This window comes from Octopus bimaculoides, chromosome 13 (genome assembly GCF_046866305.1).
Source record: "Octopus bimaculoides isolate indiv1 chromosome 13, ASM4686630v1, whole genome shotgun sequence".
Taxonomy (NCBI): domain Eukaryota; kingdom Metazoa; phylum Mollusca; class Cephalopoda; order Octopoda; family Octopodidae; genus Octopus; species Octopus bimaculoides.
In genome coordinates, this window is record NC_142940.1 from 53,943,171 (window position 1) to 53,963,689 (window position 20,519).

Genomic DNA, 20,519 nt, shown 5'->3' on the forward strand with positions numbered 1-20,519 from the left:
ACAGCCTTCAGACTTTCCCTATTAATTTCATTGTCTTTTGAATTATGAACATATTTACATCATAAGGGTTTTTTTGTTGTAAGGCTTTCTTTTTTAGTTGATTTTCACCTAGCAAGACTTATCATAGATGGCGTAATAAGTCACAGCCAGACAAGGTCGGGTTATACAGCTAGTATATATATATATATATATGAGGTTGGGATGATAAGTTCATAGGCTGACTATGAAGGAGTGATGCTAGTTCTGTGAAATCTTGCTTGCATTAATTTCAACAACTGGTATTAATATTTTGTATTTAAATGTAGTATTCATGCACAGTTTTCAGAACATTAACTTATTGCTTCATTTTAGTTTCAGATCCTGGAAGTCTTGCAATTTTGGGGTATATCTTCCCTCCTATTATTATTATTATTATTATTATTATTGCAGGTTTGTCAATTTTTTTTTCTAATAATAACCATAAAAATCTTATAAATCCAGTGTCAGACCTTAGAATTTTCTTAACCTCTCATCACTCAGCTTCATTTATTTCCATAGTTTTTACATCTGTAATTCCAAACTCAAGGTTTACTGAAACATTGAACTGACGTCCAATTTGAATTTTACCTTTTTTTTTTGTCATCTATAATCACATTGTACTGATTTTTAGCAAATTGCTGTAATTGCTTTGCACATTTTGAGGCTATTGATTAATTTTATGTATTTATTTATTTTTATTGAACTATAAATGACTGGAAATGTCACATTTTCATGTAATGAATGTAAATTAAAAAGTGGGTAGATAGAAGATAAACAGAAAAGCTTTGGAATATTCATAATGTTTAACATCCATTTAGGATGCTCTATGAAAGTTTGTACATTTTGCTCATCATTAGAAGTTCTATTTAATTCAGTGGTTCTCAAACTTTTTCAGGCTGCGGCCCCCTTTGTTCTAAGGCCACATTCCTAGTGCCCCCCCCCCCCCCCGCTTACCCACCATCACACACATAGACCATTTACTGCAGCAGATTCAAAGCAACAATATTTCACAAATAAATCTTAACCTTATTAATCCTTTATTTTCATTGTTTTTTTTTACATTCATTGCCCCGTTTTGGTTACCCCATTATCCCCTCATTTTTCTTCAATGCTTCCTGGATCTTACCACTGCACCCAGTGGGGTGGTACCACCCACTTTGGGAACCACTGGTTTAATTTTTTGCACACTTGAGATATTCTTCCTACTATTAACCATCCAGTCATGGAAGATGTGTGGAATTGTTTTGGAAGCCAGACAAATCATGACCAACAGTTTGGTCTGTTTAAGATACAACACAATGGCTCTAGCAGTTATGTCTGAACTCATAATCATGTAGCTGGTATTCCAGTAGTTTCACTCACATGACCATTATATTTCTATAAGTTGATATCTAATCACTATTGACTTTTATTTATTTTTCAATGATTATCATGAAGCATAGGTACGGAATTTATATATATATATATTTCTTAAACAAAAATATTATTGATAATGACTTTGAATTTTCAGCTAGCTAAGCCTTTCTCAGTCTGCAATGCCTTGAAGTTCATTTTGGCTTCATATAGTTCATTGTGGCTACAATAGAATTGAACTCAAAATGTAGAAGTTTTAAACTGTATACTGTAAAGCCTTTTGGTTAGGGACATGGTTGCTTTTGTACAACATAAACTTAAGATACCAATCTCATGATGAGAGATGTGAAGTTCAGGTGGCAAAATGTTGTGCTAGATACACTAAATCTTCTAGTCTGACACCCACTTTCTCTTCCATGACTATTGAAATATACCCTTACTACACACACACATGTGTGCACAATTACATACATATATATCTACCTACCTACCTGCCTGCCTGCCTTTATATATCTGTAAAATGTTTTGTTTTGTCTTTTGTAGTTGTAATTTATCCATGCCGTGACAGGATAGAAAACGCATTATCAGGTCAGTATTACTATTTTCTTTATTATGATATTAATTAATCAAGTTCTTAAATCTCATTTATCATCGTTTTCTTGTATTTTGGGGGGGAAATTGAAACATGAAATTTTAAAGAACGAGACCCAGGAAGACATGGGATGAGGTGGTGAAGCATGACCTTCGAATGTTGGGTCTCACAAGGGCAATGACGAAAGACCGAGACCTCTGGAGATATGCTGTGACTGGCAAATAGAGTGAGATCACAGCTGTAGCCTACGCCAGTGTCACATAACCAGTCCACTCAAAAGTACCTTGGATTGTAGGGCAACATGCCGTGCTTGAAGGGACCTGCTGAGTCAAGTACATCATCAACATCAAAATCAAATCAAACCACAATAAGATGGAAATTGTAGTTGTGGCTGATACCAACGCTGTCTGTCTGGCTCCCCAAGCTGGTGATACATAAAAAGCACCATCCAAATGTGGTTGTTGCCAGCTCCCTCTGGCTCCTGTGCCAGTGGCATGTAAAAGCACCATCTAATCGTGGTCGATGCTAACCTCCTCTGGCTCCCGTGCTGGTGGCAGGTAAAAGCACCATCCAAATGTGGTCGATGCCAGCCCTCTCTGGCCCTTGTGCCAGTGGCATGTAAAAAGCACCCACTGCACTCTCGGAGTGGTTGGCGTTATAAAGGTCATCCAGCTGTAGAAACACTGTCAGATCACATTGGAACCTGGTGCAGCCTCCTGGCGTCCCAGACCCCAGTTGAACGAGCATGGAGAACAGACGTTAAACGACGACGACGACGATGATGATGATGATGATGATGGTGGTGGTGGTGATGGTCAGCAAAAAATGATATATAGAATAAGATATATTATTGTTAACCTAACATACATAGGCACAGATGCTAACTGCATGCATAGCTCTATGACTAAGAAGTTTTACATACAGTTGAAAAGCACAGCACTTTGGGGGAAAGTTTTCTTTTATTAGAGCTTCCAGACAATGAAAGTCTTGTGAGTGAATTTGGTGTATGGAAAGAACATACATACACACACGCACGCGCGCACACACACACACACACACACACACACACACACACACACTCTCTCTCTCTACATGCATGAAGTTTTATCAGTGAACAAGTCGTGGTTTCAAAGCGACAAAGATATTTTGACACAAATGAAATTTAAATGTTGAAGCGAAACTAATGGTTTGTGAGTGTTCTTGAATGGCTTACAAATACAGGGGTTGGACAAAATAATGGAAACACCTTAAAATTTCAAACAAATTTATTTCAATAAGGGGTAGGACCACCTTTGGCAGTAATTACAGCTTGAATTCTATGAGGTATTGACTCGTACAAAGTTTGAATTGTTTCCAAAGGAATTTTTGTCCATTCTTCAGCTAAAACAGTCTCCAGTTCTTGTAGTGATGATGGTGGAGGACATTGACTCCTTACTTGTTTTTCTAAAATGCACCATAAATGTTCAATAATATTGAGATCTGGGGACTGTGGTGGCCATATAAGATGTTCAACTTCACTAGAATGTTCCTCATGCCATTCAGTAACAACTTTAAGCTGTGTGAATTGGCTCATTATTATCTAGAAAGATTGTGTTTACCTCTGGGAACAGTTCTGCAACCATAGGATGAATTTGATTAGATAAAATGCTTAAATAGTCTTGACTACTATTTCTGTGGATCTTGCCCTGACCGCAGCATCCAGAACATGAGAAGAATCAAAGGAATCACTAACTGTGACATCCCAGACAAGGCATCTGCCTTTCAATCAGGGACACAAGGAGAGGCCGTTGGGTCTTTTCCCATCATATCTGAAGTACCACAATCTGTTGGCCAACTACATTTTCCATTCTGTGGTGTTTGAGACGTTTGGTGGGGTCAGACCAGTGACTTCCAGATTCCTGTCTTCACTGGCTGCTCGCCTAGCAGAGGTAACTGGCAAAGCTTGTGAGGGTGCTTGGTTGTCCCAGTGCATCAGCCTTGCCATCACCTGCAGCAATGCTGCAAGCATGCTGGTGTACCTCAAAAGCCATCAGGGAGGTTTCCCAATGCCCTCAAATTTTCTACTTGTTCGAGTAATATGATACTATAACAGTTTATTATTGAGTTAGCAAAGCTATTGTTCACAAAGGAGCGAGAAAAACACAAATAGCAAAGAAAATATAAAATAATTTGCACAAAACACACACACATATATATGTACAGACACACACATACACGCATACATATATGATAGCCTTTTTTGGTTTACATCTGCCAAATCCACTCACAAATCTTTCATCGGCCCATGGCTGAACTAGAAGACACTTGCTCATGGTGGCACACAGTGGGATTGAACCCAAAACTAAGTGGTTGGTAAATATATAGTAAAATAACACCCACATTGTATTCTATATTATACTATATATTTCATTGTTTATTGTATTATTGTTTTATATCTTTTCTAAGGTTCAGTATTTTGCTTTGTATCTCGAAGAAACAAAGGACAAGCTCCTAGAGATAATGGACAAGGTGAGAGTGGATGTTTAATTGGATTTATGTGATTTTTGTTCTCTTAACTGTTATATTTTATTTTTTTAATAACAGTTTCAGCCTCTACTTCAGTAGATTTATGATCAAAGATATTCCTGCCAAGCTTACCTTGTCTTTTATTCACATACTATATATCTGAGGCAACATATACTATGTGTTTTGCCACTTTCTGAAGAAAATATGGCATAATCAGAAGCAGATTTGGCTGCTACTTCTTGCAGGTGGAGAAACACTATAGAGGCTAATATATTGTCCTGCATATAGTATGTTTGTGTATGCACACTAAGTGTATGACAGTGTTGTATGAGCTTGCTCTATATTTTGGGCTTAGCTGCTCGAAATCATTCTCACATGGCCTCACTGAGTAGATGACAATGAACCAAAATGTCTAATGATATGAGGTTCTTGAGAAGACTAGCTCACCTCAGTGAAACTGAGTTTTGATAAACCCATAATATCATTATCTACTCATAGATTATATAGCTGGTGTACTGCCTTAACCTTACTTATTATTATAAATCGTGGATAGATAAGTATATATGTATATTTATGTATTTATAATCACTGACTCTCAATAGGGTAGTATATCAATTTAGTAAATTTTTGTTGTCTTTAGCATTCTCTTTATTTATTTATCCCTCACACATTGTCAACTCTACAATAGTATTCATGCATAAATGTCCTTATTTCATAGTATTCATGCATACACCCAAAGAAAATTGATAGACAAAGTTTTGCAATAGAAGTTCTTGTCCCCCATAAATTGAGTTCTAGAGAGAAAATCCAAATTTCATAGTCAAAGTGTGTAAAAAATAGGTGTGAGAACAAATGGGGATAAGAAGATATTTTATATGGTGAAATTATCTGTTATTAGGTTTAATCAAAAAGTGTATGACTTGAAGTCTAGACAATAAGTCTGATGAGTATAAAAGGAAGAAACCTCTAAAAAGGCCAAGGTATCTTAATATCTGATTTATAAGAGTGAGCACAGTTAGAAATTCTTTTGTAGTGATGCACAAAAATGTCAGTTTGCAGGGCAGATAAGTTCATCATCAAAATATAACGCCCCATCCTAAATCTGCTTCATTCTTTGCATTCATTGCCCTTGCATCAAAACCATAGTGATATCCATTTGGCAGCTGATGGTGGGAATATACTTATGTTTTGCTTGATTTTGAATTTCTTATATCTTAGTTTCATCATTTTACGTTGTCCTTCATTCTTGTAAAGTGGAAAGTGTTTGTGGATTCAAAGTTAGATTGGTATTGGTTGGTTTTCCTTCATAGGTAATTTTTTAGGCTTAGATAACGTCTTCATTGAACACTAGACTCGGCTTGCGAAGACCTGTTGTGGCAAGCGAAAGTGAAATCGTGATGGCACCAGTACCAGTACCAGTAAATCATTAAGAGCACCGTCCGAGCGTGACCGTTACCAACGTCGCCTTCCTGGCACTTGAAAAGACATTCGAGCGAGTTCGTTGCCAGTACTGCTGGACTGGCTCCTGTGCAAGTGGCACGTAAAATACACAATTTCAAGCGTGGCCGTTGCCAGTACCGCCTGCCTGGCCTTCGTGCGGGTGACACGTAAAAGCACCCACTACACTCTCGGAGTGGTTGGCATTAGGAAGGGCATCCAGCTGTAGAAACTCTGCCAAATCAGATTGGAGCCTGGAGTAGCTATCTGGTTCACCAGTCCTCAGTCAAATTGTCCAACCCATGCTAGCATGGAAAGCAGATGTTAAACGATGATGATGATGATAATGATGATGATGATATGTGTAGAGGGACTGAACCAGAAGCTATGTGGTTGGTAGTAAAATCATGTCCACATTCTATCTTACATTTTACTGTATATATACTTGTTTATTTTATTACTTTTGTATATTTTTTCTTAGATACTCAGGAAAGAGAACTTCTAACATCTAAAAATCAGGACACACAACCAAATGAAAATATTGAAGGTGAGAGAGAAAATGATAGAAATGATAGCAAAAATCCTGAACATGGGGACTGCATTTATTTTCATTTTTTAATCTCAATGTGTGCCTGTACTTCTTTCTATCTTGTCTTATAATGGGACTGTATATGTTTCATTGTCATATGCTATGTGTTCTGTAAATTTCTGAAGAGAATAGAGTATGATTAGAAGTAGGTTTGACTGCTACTTCAAGTAGGTGGAGAAATTCTAGAGAGGTTCATATATTACCTTGTTTATAACGTGTGTGTGTTTGTGTGTATTTCTAAATAAGGTAATATTTTTGAAGGTGTGCAAAATGGAGAACAAGGCACATATCAACACAATATAAATCAAGAAGGTATGTATTCTTCAAATTTAGGAAGAAAATAATATATGATTGGAGGTAGACTTGGCTTCTATTTTTCACAAGTAGAGAAATCCTAAAAAGATTAATGTATAGACTTGCTTATGAGTGTGTGTGTGTGTGTGTATGTTTGTGTGTGTGTTTGTGTGTGTGTTTGTGTGTGTGTGTGTGTGTGTATTTTTGTGTGCATGTGCATGTGTGTGTGTGCATGTATATATGTGTGTATGTGTGTGTGAGTATAACTGATTTTCTTTTTGAGATGACTACACACTACATGTCTTACTTTGAAGCAATGGAAGTGAGTGAGAATGTTATAACTTAGTGTACATGAATGACAGAGTTGACAGTCAATCTCTGCCAAGCAGCTTCACTCTACATACTTTAGCTCTGCTACGATAACAACAGTCCTGATACTCTTTCATCAGAAATCGTATATACGTATATGATAAGCATTGTTCAGTTTCCATCTTCCAAACGCACTGGCTATGCTTACCCTAGAAGACCCTTCTTACGCTGGCACTCAGAGGGACTGAATCAGAAGCTATGTGGCTGGTAGTAAAATCATGTCCACATACTATCTTACATTTTACTGTATATATACTTGTTTATTTTATTATTTTTGTATATTTTTTCTTAGGACCTGAAGAAGAAACATGTCCAATGCTTGAAGATGTGGAAAATAGAGAACAAAGCACAGAGCAAAAAAATATAAATCAAGAAGGTATGTATTCTTCAAATTCAGGAAGAAAATAATATATGATTAGAGGTAGACTTGGTTTCTATTTTTCACAAGTAGAGAAATCCTAAAAAGATTAATGTATAGACTTGTTTATGAGTGTGTGTGTGTATTTGTGTGTGTATGTAGGTGTTAGAATATTTATAAATAATGTAATAATCTCCCTGTAATAGTTTACAGAATCAATTGGGGAACATAACTTTTGCAAGACAGGAGGAGGTTGAAACTGACATTTCAGAGTTCTTCACTTTGAAATCAAAAGTGTTTTACATTGATGGGAATAAAAAGCTTGTAAATAGATGGAAGGAAGTGATAGATAGTCAGGGAAAGTACATTAATGATTAAATTTCAATTAAATATAACAATCGATCACTTGTTTTCTTTATTCAAAATTCAGGCAGAACTTATGGGATGACTCGATAGATTAATCCTCTGAAATTTTCCACCTTTAATTTCCTCTCATTTTGCATGTATCCATATACACTCATTTTGTGTTTGATGTATTTAATACGTTTAATATATTTGATGTGTCTAATTTGCTTATCTCCGTAACTGTTACTATACCAGTTCAAGCTGATCCATCTTATAGCCTTTCTTTACGTTGACGATTAATCCCGTGCAAAGACATCGGTGTCTAAGTTTGAATATATATATATATATATATATATATATATATATATATATATATATATATATATATATATATATATATATATATATATATATATATATATCCATATATACATATATATATATACATATACACACTCATGCATATATATGCAGGTATGTATGTATATATATGCATATATGTATGTATATGTATAAAAATATACATATGATGAGTGTTGTTATAGCATGAGTTCCTCTGTAAGTTGGAACATCACGGGGACTGATTGGGTATCTATGTAATAATAGAATATATCATAGTATAATATGCATATTGTATCTTAGATTTTAGTACATATGTTGCTGTTCAGTTCCTTATTTTTGTATATTTCTTGCTATATATTTTGGACTTAGCTGCTCGAAATCATTCTCTCAGGGCCTCACTGAGTAGATGACAATGAACCAAGATGTCTAATGATATGAGGTTCTTGAGAAGACTAGCTCACCTCAGTGAAACTGAGTTTTGATAAACCCATAATATCATTATCTACTCATAGATGATGATTGGTGTCTAACTCTGAGAGGGTCTGTGGATTACAAAAGTGATCATGTGAACCAGCCCAACTTGCTGTGTATTTATTTGGGAGTTTTCAGAATCAATCAGCAGATTACTTTTCACAGAATTCTGAGGAATCATGTTGAATATGTGTTATAAAAGAAGCCATACATAGCTCATGAAAATTAATCAATAATTGTTAGAATGGTTTCAACATTATACAAAATTGATTATACTGAATAATGGTGAAACTATTGTAAATGACATATTAAAATGATTTCCTTACTCGATTCATCAATATTTGTCATTATATATAATATGTGTGTTTGTGTATGTATCTTTTCTATTGCTTATTTCAGTCATTTGACTGTAGCCATGCTGGAGCACCCCAACCGCACCCCCTTGAAGAGATTTAGTCGAATGAATAAACCCTAATATATTTTTTTAAAGCCTGGTACTTATTCTTTCTTTCTTTGTTGCCAAACTGCAAAGTTATGGAGATGTACTCACCAACACCAGTTGTCAAGTGGTGGTGATGGTGGGGACAAACACAAACACACATACACACACATAGGCTTGACAACTAATGTTCGTGTGCTTATGTCCCTGTAACTTAGTGGTTCGGCAAAAGAAACCAATAGAATAAGTACTAGGCTTACAAAGAATAAGTCTTGGAGTGGGGAGGGACGATTTGTTTGACTAAAGGTGGTGCTCCAGCATGGCTACAGACAAATGACTGAAACAAGTAAAAGAATATATATATATGTGTGATTTTATTAACTCTGATGAGAGAAATATAGAGTATTGCTATGGTTGGAGTTAGCTCGCCTATAGCAACTATATCTTTTCGAAACAGCCGTTAGACTTTATACATAAACTTTATACATGTTCCTGACTCTTTATGAATCATTTTACATCTGCTTTATCTTCCTCCTCATTCCGACTTCGCAAGTACATTTAAGGACTTACACTTTTTATCTATTTATATTGATGAATTTTTATGTGTTTTATAAATTTTTATATGTGTATAAATTTTCGTGTATATGTATGTATTTATAGATTCTTAGAAATTTTTATGTCATATAGATGAATGCAACTATGTATGTAATTTGTATACCATGGAGAAATTCGTTAATATGGAATGAATGAATATATACATCGGCCTTTGAATTTGTCTTCTCCTCTCCTTAATTCATCATCATCATCATCATCATCATCGTTTAACGTCCGCTTTCCATGCTAGCATGGGTTGGACGATTTGACTGAGGACTGGTGAAACCGGATGGCAACACCAGGCTCCAATCTAATTTGGCAGAGTTTCTACAGCTGGATGCCCTTCCTAACGCCAACCACTCAGAGAGTGTAGTGGGTGCTTTTACGTGTCACCCGCACGAAAACGGCCACTCTCGAAATAGTGTCTTTTATGTGCCACCCGCACAAGAGCCAGTCCAGGGGCACTGGCAACGATCTCGCTCGAAAACCCTACAAAGGCCAGTCAGGCGGTACTGGCAACGGTCATGCTCATGATGGTACATCTTATGTGCCACCTGCACAAGAGCCAGTCCAGGGGCACTGGCAACGATGTCACTTGGCTTGCCGGGTCTTCTCACGCACAGCACATTTCCAAAGGTCTTGGTCAGTAGTCATCGCCTCGGTGAGGCCCAATGTTCGAAGGTCTTGCCTCACCACCTCAGCCCAGGTCTTCCTGGGCCTACCTCTTCCACGGGTTCCCTCAACTGTTAGGGTGTGGCACTTTTTCACGCAGCTATCCTCATTCATTCTCACCACATGTCCAAACCAGCGCAATCGTCTCTCTTGCACACCACAACTGATGCTTCTTATGTTCAGCTTTTCTCTCAAGATACTTACACTCTGACGGGTATGCACATTATATATATATATATATATATATATATATATATATATATATATATATGTATGTGGCTGGTAGTAAAATCATATCCATATTCTATCTTACATTTTCCTGTATATATACTTGTTTATTTTATTATTTTTGTATATTTTTTCTTAGAACATAGGAAAGAAACACTTCTAATGCTTGCAAATCGGAAAACACGACAAAATAGAAATATTGAAGGTAAGAGAGAAAATGATAGAAATGATGGCAAAAATCCTGAACATGGGGACTGCATTTATTTTCATTTTTTAATCTCAATGTGTGCCTGTACTTCTTTCTATCTTCTCTTATAATGGGACTGTATATGTTTCATTGTCATATGCTATGTGTTCTGTAAATTTCTGAAGAGAATAGAGTATGATTAGAAGTAGGTTTGACTGCTACTTCAAGTAGGTTGAGAAATTCTAGAGAGGTTCATATATTACCTTGTTTATAACGTGTGTGTGTGTGTGTATTTCTAAGTAAGATAATATTTTTGAAGGTGTGCAAAATGGAGAACAAGGCACATATCAACACAATATAAATCAAGAAGGTATGTATTCTTCAAATTTAGGAAGAAAATAATATATGATTAGAGGTAGACTTGTCTTCTATTTTTCACAAGTAGAGAAATCCTAAAAAGATTAATGTATAGACTTGCTTATGAGTGTGTGTGTGTGTGTATGTTTGTGTGTGTGTTTGTGTGTGTGTGTGTGTGTGTGTATTTTTGTGTGTATGTGCGTGTGTGTGTGTGTGCGTGTATATATGTGTGTATGTGTGTGTGAGTATAACTGATTTTCTTTTTGAGATGACTACACACTACATGTCTTACTTTGAAGCAATGGAAGTGGGTGAGAATGTTATAACTTAGTGTACATGAATGACAGAGTTGACAGTCAATCTCTGCCAAGCAGCTTCACTCTACATGCTTTAGCTCTGCTACGATAACAACAGTCCTGATACTCTTTCATCAGAAATCGTATATACGTATATGATAAGCATTGTTCAGTTTCCATCTTCCAAACGCACGGACTATACTTACTCTAGAAGACCCTTCCTACGCTGGCACTCAGAGGGACTGAACCAGAAGCTATGTGGCTGGTAGTAAAATCATGTCCACATTCTATCTTACATTTTACTGTATATATACTTGTTTATTTAGATGATTAGAGGTAGACTTGGCTTCTATTTTTCACAAGTAGAGAAATCCTAAAAAGATTAATGTATAGACTTGCTTATGAGTGTGTGTGTGTGTGTGTGCGCGTGTTTGTGTGTGTATTTGTGTGTGTATGTAGGTGTTAGAATATTTATAAATAATGTAATAATCTCCCTGTAATAGTTTACAGAATCAATTGGGGAACATAACTTTTGCAAGCCAGGAGGAGGTTGAAACTGACATTTCAGAGTTCTTCGATTTGAAAGCAAAAGAGTTTTACATTGATGGGAATAAAAAGCTTGTAAATAGATGGAAGGAAGTGATAGATAGTCAGGGAAAGTACATTGATGATTAAATTTCAATTAGATATAACATTCGATCACTTGTTTTTCTTTATTCAAAATTCGGACAGAACTTATGGGATGACTCGATAGATTAATCCTCTGAAATTTTCCACCTTTTACTTCCTCTCATTTTGCATGTATCCATATACACTCATTTTGTGTTTGATGTATTTAATACGTTTAATATATTTGATGTGTCTAATTTGCTTATCTCCATAACTGTTACTATACCAGTTCAAGCTGATCCATCTTATAGCCTTTCTTTACGTTGAGGATTAATCCCGTGAAACAACATCGGTGTCTAAGTTTGTATATATATATATATATATATATATATATATATATATATATATATATATATATATATATATATATATATATATAAAGAGAATGAATGGGAGAAAGAGAGCCTGCCTTATGTCGACCCAATAGAGGGACCAGCTATCCGAGTTGATAGTACCAGGGTAGATAAAGCAATTAAGAGTATGAAGACCGGGAAAGCCCCCGGCCCATCAGGAATCACTGCAGAGATGCTCAAAATATCTGGCAGTGTTGGCTATAGCCTAGTCACCCGTATTACGAACCAGGTGATACACGAAGGAGTCATACCCTATGACTGGTGTAGCAGCATCATAGTCAACTGCTACAAAGGTAAAGGGGACGCTTTAGATACAAATAATTACAGAGGCATCAAGCTGTTAGATCAGGTTATGAAAGTTACAGAGAGGGTCATAGCCCAACTAATTAGGGAGCGAATCAATTTAGATGAGATGCAGTTTGGGTTCGTGCCAGGTAAAAGCACTACTGATGCCTTATTTCTAGTGAGACAGTTGCAAGAGAAATACCTAGCCAAGGATAAACCTCTGTACCTGGCTTTCGTTGACATGGAGAAAGCCTTTGACAGGGTCCCCCGATCCCTTATCTGGTGGTCAATGAGGAAACTTGGGATAGAAGAATGGCTAGTGAGAGCTGTGCGAGCCATGTACAGAGATGCGGCCAGTAAGGTGAGGGTTGGAAATGAGTACAGCAATGAATTCCGGGTAGAGGTAGGGGTCCACCAAGGTTCCGTCCTCAGCCCCCTATTATTTACCATAGTCCTCCAGGCAATCACAGAGGAGTTCAAGACAGGTTGCCCCTGGGAGCTCCTCTATGCTGATGACCTTGCCCTAATTGCGGAGTCACTATCAGAACTAGAGGAGAAGTTTCAGGTGTGGAAGCAAGGTCTAGAATTGAAGGGCCTTAGAGTCAACCTAGCTAAAACCAAAATCCTAATAAGTAGGAAGGTAGATAAAACACAAACCCCTTCAGGTAGATGGCCCTGCTCAGTATGTAGAAAAGGAGTAGGTAGTAACTCTATAAGATGTACCCGGTGCAAGCTATGGACACATAAGAGGTGCAGCAACATCAAAGGCAGGTTAACTAGCAAGTTAGTTTTTGTTTGTGGCAGATGTTCAGGTGCAATAAAGACTGCAAACAAACAGGAAACAACTTCTATCTCATTCCAGGGTGAAAAACTAGAGGTAGTCGATAGCTTCCGCTATCTGGGCGACCAAGTTAGTAGTGGGGGTGGGTGCGCTGAAAGTGTAGCTGCTAGAATAAGAATAGCCTGGGCAAAGTTTAGAGAGCTCTTACCCCTGCTGGCGACAAAGGGACTCTCACTCAGAGTAAAAGGCAGACTGTATGACGCATGCGTACGAACAACCATGCTACATGGCAGTGAAACATGGGCTGTAACTGCTGAGGACATACGTAAGCTCGCAAGGAATGAAGCCAGTATGCTCCGTTGGATGTGTAATGTCAATGTGAATACCCGTCAGAGTGTAAGTATCTTGAGAGAAAAGCTGAACATTAGAAGCATCAGTTGTGGCGTGCAAGAGAGACGATTGCGCTGGTATGGACATGTGGTGAGAATGGAGGAGGATAGCTGCGTGAAAAAGTGCCACACCCTAACAGTTGAGGGAACCCGTGGAAGAGGTAGGCCCAGGAAGACCTGGGCTGAGGTGGTGAGGCAAGACCTTCGTACATTGGGCCTCACCGAGGCGATGACTACGGACCGAGACCTTTGGAAATGGGCTGTGCGTGAGAAGACCCGGCAAGCCAAGTAAGATCGTTGCCAGTGCCCCTGGACTGGTTCTTGTGCGGGTGGCACATGAGATGCACCATTTTGAGCGTGGCCGTTGCCAGTACCGCCTGACTGGCTCCTGTAGGATTTTCGAGCGAGATCGTTGCCAGTGCCCCTGGACTGGCTTGTGCGGGTGGCACATAAAAGACACCATTTCGAGCGTGGCCGTTTTCGTGCAGGTGACACGTAAAAGCACCCACTACACTCTCTGAGTGGTTGGCGTTAGGAAGGGCATCCAGCTGTAGAAACTCTGCCAAATCAGACTGGAGCCTGGTGTTGCCATCCGGTTTCACCAGTCCTCAGTCAAATCGTCCAACCCATGCTAGCATGGAAAGCGGACGTTAAACGATGATGATGATATATACACACACACGCATATATATGCAAGTATGTATGTATATATATGCATATATGTATGTATATGTATAAAAATATACACATACTGAATGTCGTTATAGCAGGAGATCCTCTGTAAGCTGGAACATCGTGGGGACTGATTGGGTATCTATGTAATAATAGAATATATCATAGTATAATATGCATATTGTATCTTAGATTTTAGTACAGATGTTGCTGTTTAGTTCCTTATTTTTGTGTATTTCATTTAAAATACTGTTGAAAATCTCGAAGGTGCAGGAAATGGAGGATAAGGCACACAGACAGGAAATATAAATCAACAAGTTATGTATTTTTCAAATTTAGGAAGAAAAGAATATGTGATGAGATATATACTTGGCTTCTATTTTTGGGATTTAGAAAAATCCTATAGAGATTAAGGTATTGACTTGCTTGTAAGTGTGAGAGTGTGCAGGTGTGTGTGTGTGTGTGTGTGTGTGTGTGTATTTGTGTGTGTATGTGTGTGTGAGTATAACTGATTTTCTTTTTGAGATGACTACACACTACATGTCTTACTTTGAAGCAATGGAAGTGAGTGAGAATGTTATAACTTAGTGTACATGAATGACAGAGTTGACAGTCAATCTCTGCCAAGCAGCTTCACTCTACATGCTTTAGCTCTGCTACGATAACAACAGTCCTGATACTCTTTCATCAGAAATCGTATATACGTATATGATAAGCATTGTTCAGTTTCCATCTTCCAAACGCACTGACTATGCTTACCCTAGAAGACCCTTCCTAAGCTGGCACTCAGAGGGACTGAACCAGAAGCTATGTGGTTGGTAGTAAAATCATGTCCACATTCTATCTTACATTTTACTGTATATATACTTGTTTATTTTATTACTTTTGTATATTTTTTCTTAGATACTCAGGAAAGAGAAACTCTAATACCTAAAAATCAGGGCACACAACCAAATGGAGGTATTGAAGGTGAGAGAGAAAATGATAGAAATGATGGCAAAAATACAGAACATAGGGACTGCATTTATTTTCATTTTTTAATATCAATATGTGACTGTACTTGTTTCTATCTTGTCTTATAATGAGACTGTATATCTTTCATGTCATATGCTATGTGTTCTGTAAATTTCTGCAGAGAATAGAGTATGATTAGAAGTAGGTTTGACTGCTACTTCAAGAAGGTGGAGAAATTCTAGAGAGGTTCATATATTGCCTTGTTTATAATGTTTGTGTGTGTGTTTCTAAATAAGGTAATATTTTTGAAGGTGTGAAAATGGAGAACAAGGCACACATCAACACAATACAAATCAAGAAGGTATGTATTCTCCAAATTTAGGAAGAAAATAATGTATGATTGGAGGTAGACATGGCTTCTATTTTTCACAAGTAGAGAAATCCTAAAAAGATTAATGTATAGACTTGCATATGAGTGTGTGTGTGTGTTTGTATGTGTGTGTGTATTTGTGTGTGTATGAAGGTGTTAGAATATTTATAAATAATGTAATAATCTCCCTGTAATAATTTACAGAATCAATTGGGAAACATAAATTTTGCAAGCCAGGAGGAGGTTGAAACTGACATTTCAGAGTTCTTCGATTTGAAAGCAAAAGAGTTTTACATTGATGGGAATAAAAAGCTTGTAAATAGATGGAAGGAAGTGATAGATAGTCAGGGAAAGTACATTGATGATTAAATTTCAATTAGATATAACATTCGATCACTTGTTTTTCTTTATTCAAAATTCGGACAGAACTTATGGGATGACTCGATTGATTAATCCTCTGAAATTTTCCACCTTTTACTTCCTCTCATTTTGCATGTATCCATATACACTCATTTTATGTTTGATGTATTTAATACGTTTAATATATTTGATGTGTATAATTTGCTTATCTCCATAACTGTTACTATACCAGTTCAAGCTGATCCATCTTATAGCCTTTTTTAGCCACGTTGATGATTAATCCTGTGCAAAGACATTAGAGTCTGAGTTTGGATCTATTGAGCATTACTGTCTTGTGTACAGAGAATATCTCAAACTCGTCTGTGAACTGTATATATATATATATATATATATATATATATATATATATATATATATATATATATATATATGTATGTATATATATATGTATACATGTATGCTTGTATGTATCAATGTATATATCCATATATACATATATGTATATAAATATATATATATATATATAAATATATATATATATATATATATATATATATATATATATATATATATATATACACACACACACACACACACACACACACACACACACACACACACACGCGCATATATATGCAGGTATATATGTATATATATGTATTAAAATATACATATGATGAGTGTTGTTATAGCAGGAGATCCTCTGTAAGCTGGAACATCGTGGGGACTGATTGGGTATCTATGTAATAATAGAATATATCATAGTATAATATCCATATTGTATCTTAGATTTTAGTACATATGTTGCTGTTTAGTTCCTTATTTTTGTGTATTTCATTTAAAATACTGTTGAAAATCTCGAAGGTGCAGGAAATGGAGGATAAGGCACACAGACAGGAAATATAAATCAACAAGTTATGTATTTTTCAAATTTAGGAAGAAAAGAATATGTGATGAGATATATACTTGGCTTCTATTTTTGGGATTTAGAAAAATCCTATGGAGATTAAGGTATTGACTTGCTTGTAAGTGTGAGAGTGTGCAGGTGTGTGTGTGTGTGTGTGTGTGTGTGTGTGTGTGTGTGTGTGTGTGTGTATTTGTGTGTGTATGTGTGTGTGAGTATAACTGATTTTCTTTTTGAGATGACTACACACTACATGTCTTACTTTGAAGCAATGGAAGTGAGTGAGAATGTTATAACTTAGTGTACATGAATGACAGAGTTGACAGTCAATCTCTGCCAAGCAGCTTCACTCTACATACTTTAGCTCTGCTACGATAACAACAGTCCTGATACTCTTTCATCAGAAATTGTAAATACGTATATGATAAGCATTGTTCAGTTTCCATCTTCCAAACGCACTGACTATGCTTACCCTAGAAGACCCTTCCTAAGCTGGCACTCAGAGGGACTGAACCAGAAGCTATGTGGTTGGTAGTAAAATCATGTCCACATACTATCTTACATTTTACTGTATATATACTTGTTTATTTTATTATTTTTGTATATTTTTTCTTAGGACCTGAGGAAGAAACATGTCCAATGCTTGAAGATGTGGAAAATAGAGAACAAAGCACAGAGCAAAAAAATATAAATCAAGAAGGTATGTATTCTTCAAATTCAGGAAGAAAATAATATATGATTAGAGGTAGACTTGGTTTCTATTTTTCACAAGTAGAGAAATCCTAAAAAGATTAATGTATAGACTTGTTTATGAGTGTGTGTGTGTGTGTATTTGTGTGTGTATGTAGGTGTTAGAATATTTATAAATAATGGAATAATCTCCCTGTAATAGTTTACAGAATCAATTGGGGAACATAACTTTTGCAAGACAGGAGGAGGTTGAAACTGACATTTCAGAGTTCTTCACTTTGAAATCAAAAGTGTTTTACATTGATGGGAATAAAAAGCTTGTAAATAGATGGAAGGAAGTGATAGATAGTCAGGGAAAGTACATTAATGATTAAATTTCAATTAAATATAACATTCGATCACTTGTTTTCTTTATTCAAACTTCAGGCAGAACTTATGGGATGACTTGATAGATTAATCCAAATTTCATAGTCAAAGTGTGTAAAAAATAGGTGTGAGAACAAATGGGGATAAGAAGATAATTTATATGGTGAAATTATCTGTTATTAGGTTTAATCAAAAAGTGTATGACTTGAAGTTTAGACAATAAGTCTGATGAGTATAAAAGGAAGAAACCTCTAAAAAGGCCAAGGTATCTTAATATCTGATTTATAAGAGTGAGCACAGTTAGAAATTCTTTTGTAGTGTTGCACAAAAATGTCAGTTTGCATGCAGATAAGTTCATCATCAAAATATAACGCCCCATCCTAAATCTGCTTCATTCTTTGCATTCATTGCCCTTATTGATCTGTATGTTTCTTTCTTGGGGTTAATTGTTCTAGAAGCAACTTGAGTAATATGTAGAAGTTTTAACCTTTGTGTTTTTTGGAGGCAGAGTTTGTGGGCTGTGTTTATAAATATTTCTTCAATTTTGTTTCAAACATGGGTATTTTATATATTATCTTAGGTTTATTGATATGTGTGAAAGTGGGTCATCATAAAAAGTGTCTATATACTCATGTATAAAAGTGGGAACAAAAGTTAATTTAAAAAATCGATTTTAAAATTTTAAACAATATAAAAAGGAGAATTTAAAAAAAAAGAGGGTCTTCCAAGTTGCTTGCATACAGATATATATTTATATGTGTGTATGTCAGTTTTTGAACTTATAAAAGAAAATCTTTTGTTAGGAATTTGGTTGGAGATAGGGAAAATTTCAGATAATTTCTACAGCACCTGTTTAGTGTAAAGGTGTAAAAATGTTTTTTTATGTATATTACCAGGATAATTTATGGTGTAGGTGGAAGGAGAGGGATTGGTGAGATATTTACATGGTTAGCCATTAGAAAATATTATTGGTTTAAAATGGTTTAATGTCTTTTCAATTTTGGACTTGCATAAAGACATCAGTTCAGAGTTTCAGTTCAGAATTTGGTTCCTGAATCTGAGAATGCTGTGGGAATCATTAGTACAAAGTTGGCAGGATTGTTGGTACCTTGATATGGTTGGGCATATGAGATTATGCTAAATGGAGTATTTTTGATTTTAATGTTCATATATGTTTGGGTAATGTATCATTTTTCTTTTTGGCTTTCAAAAAGTGTGCATGTGTTGGTTATATTGTATGTTGAACTGGTTTGTTGTAGAGCCTATATATGTAGATTTAGTATTTGGTGTCATGTTCTTAGTTACTTGTGCACAGTATACGATATTTCTTGAGCAACAGTTTCTTTCTTGAGGTCAGGATAAAAGTGTTCTACAATTGCAATTGTTATGTGTTTGATTTAGGTTTTCACTTTTAGACAGTTTTTGTTAGTTGTAATTGGCTACAGATTTTTCGAAACATTTCTTTATCACAACTCACTCTACAACCTAATTACCACTCCACTCAGTCCCACATACTGAAGGAAGAGTTTAACTCAACAAGGACTATATGAAGCCAAGATGAACTTAAAATGAGTGTAAGAAAGAAAACAAAAGTGTATGAGGAATCATTATATATTTGCGAATTCACTCACAATTCTTATGGTACATATCACTTATTAAGTTGGCATATTCTGAGACTGAATGGGCAAAACTAGAGTAAAACAACACTTTCATGACTTTGAGCATTACACTGTATATTCATAATGGTTATTATGTTATTGATATTTCTTCAGAAACAACTGGGGTAATAGGACAAGCTTCAGCAAAAGAACGAGAACGCAAACAGGAAGAAAATGGAAATGAACAAGTCAAGAAAGGAAATGATGGAACTGTTAAGAAGAAGAATCAAGAAGGTGAGGGTGAATGTTCAACTGAATTGATGTGCTTTTACTTTTCAGTTGTTATTTACATTATATCATGCCTATTTCAGCTACTCATTCCATACATTTGTGCTGAGAATATCCTGGGCCTGATTACCTTGTATTTTATAGGGACACTGTAAGATTTAGTCAATGTATACCATGTGCCCTCTCACTTTCTGAAGAAAATAATGTATGCTTAAGAGGCAGATTTGGCTACTATTTTTTTCAGAATACATGGCCTTGTTTATAATGTGATTGTGTGTGTGTGTGTGTGTGTGTGTGTGTGCACACTACACACTACATGTCTTACTTTGAAGCAATGGAAGTGAGTGAGAATGTTATAACTTAGTGTACATGAATGACAGAGTTGACAGTCAAT

The 20,519-nt window shown here is 36.0% G+C and overlaps 1 protein-coding gene across 8 annotated transcripts in view; it reads left to right on the top strand.

Moving 5' to 3' along the window:
• The window catches only part of LOC106872664 (uncharacterized), a 79,775-nt gene that overhangs the window by 18,594 nt on the left and 40,662 nt on the right, over window positions 1-20,519 (top strand). For all 8 annotated transcript variants that reach the window (XM_089361781.1, XM_089361780.1, XM_089361784.1 and 5 more), the window contains 9 exons: window positions 352-429; window positions 1,915-1,959; window positions 4,409-4,471; window positions 6,387-6,452; window positions 7,450-7,533; window positions 10,746-10,811; window positions 15,499-15,564; window positions 17,800-17,883; window positions 20,012-20,131. In XM_089361781.1, the coding sequence (XP_089217907.1) occupies window positions 352-429; window positions 1,915-1,959; window positions 4,409-4,471; window positions 6,387-6,452; window positions 7,450-7,533; window positions 10,746-10,811; window positions 15,499-15,564; window positions 17,800-17,883; window positions 20,012-20,131 (672 nt within the window). The remainder of the gene's footprint in view (window positions 1-351; window positions 430-1,914; window positions 1,960-4,408; window positions 4,472-6,386; window positions 6,453-7,449; window positions 7,534-10,745; window positions 10,812-15,498; window positions 15,565-17,799; window positions 17,884-20,011; window positions 20,132-20,519) is intronic.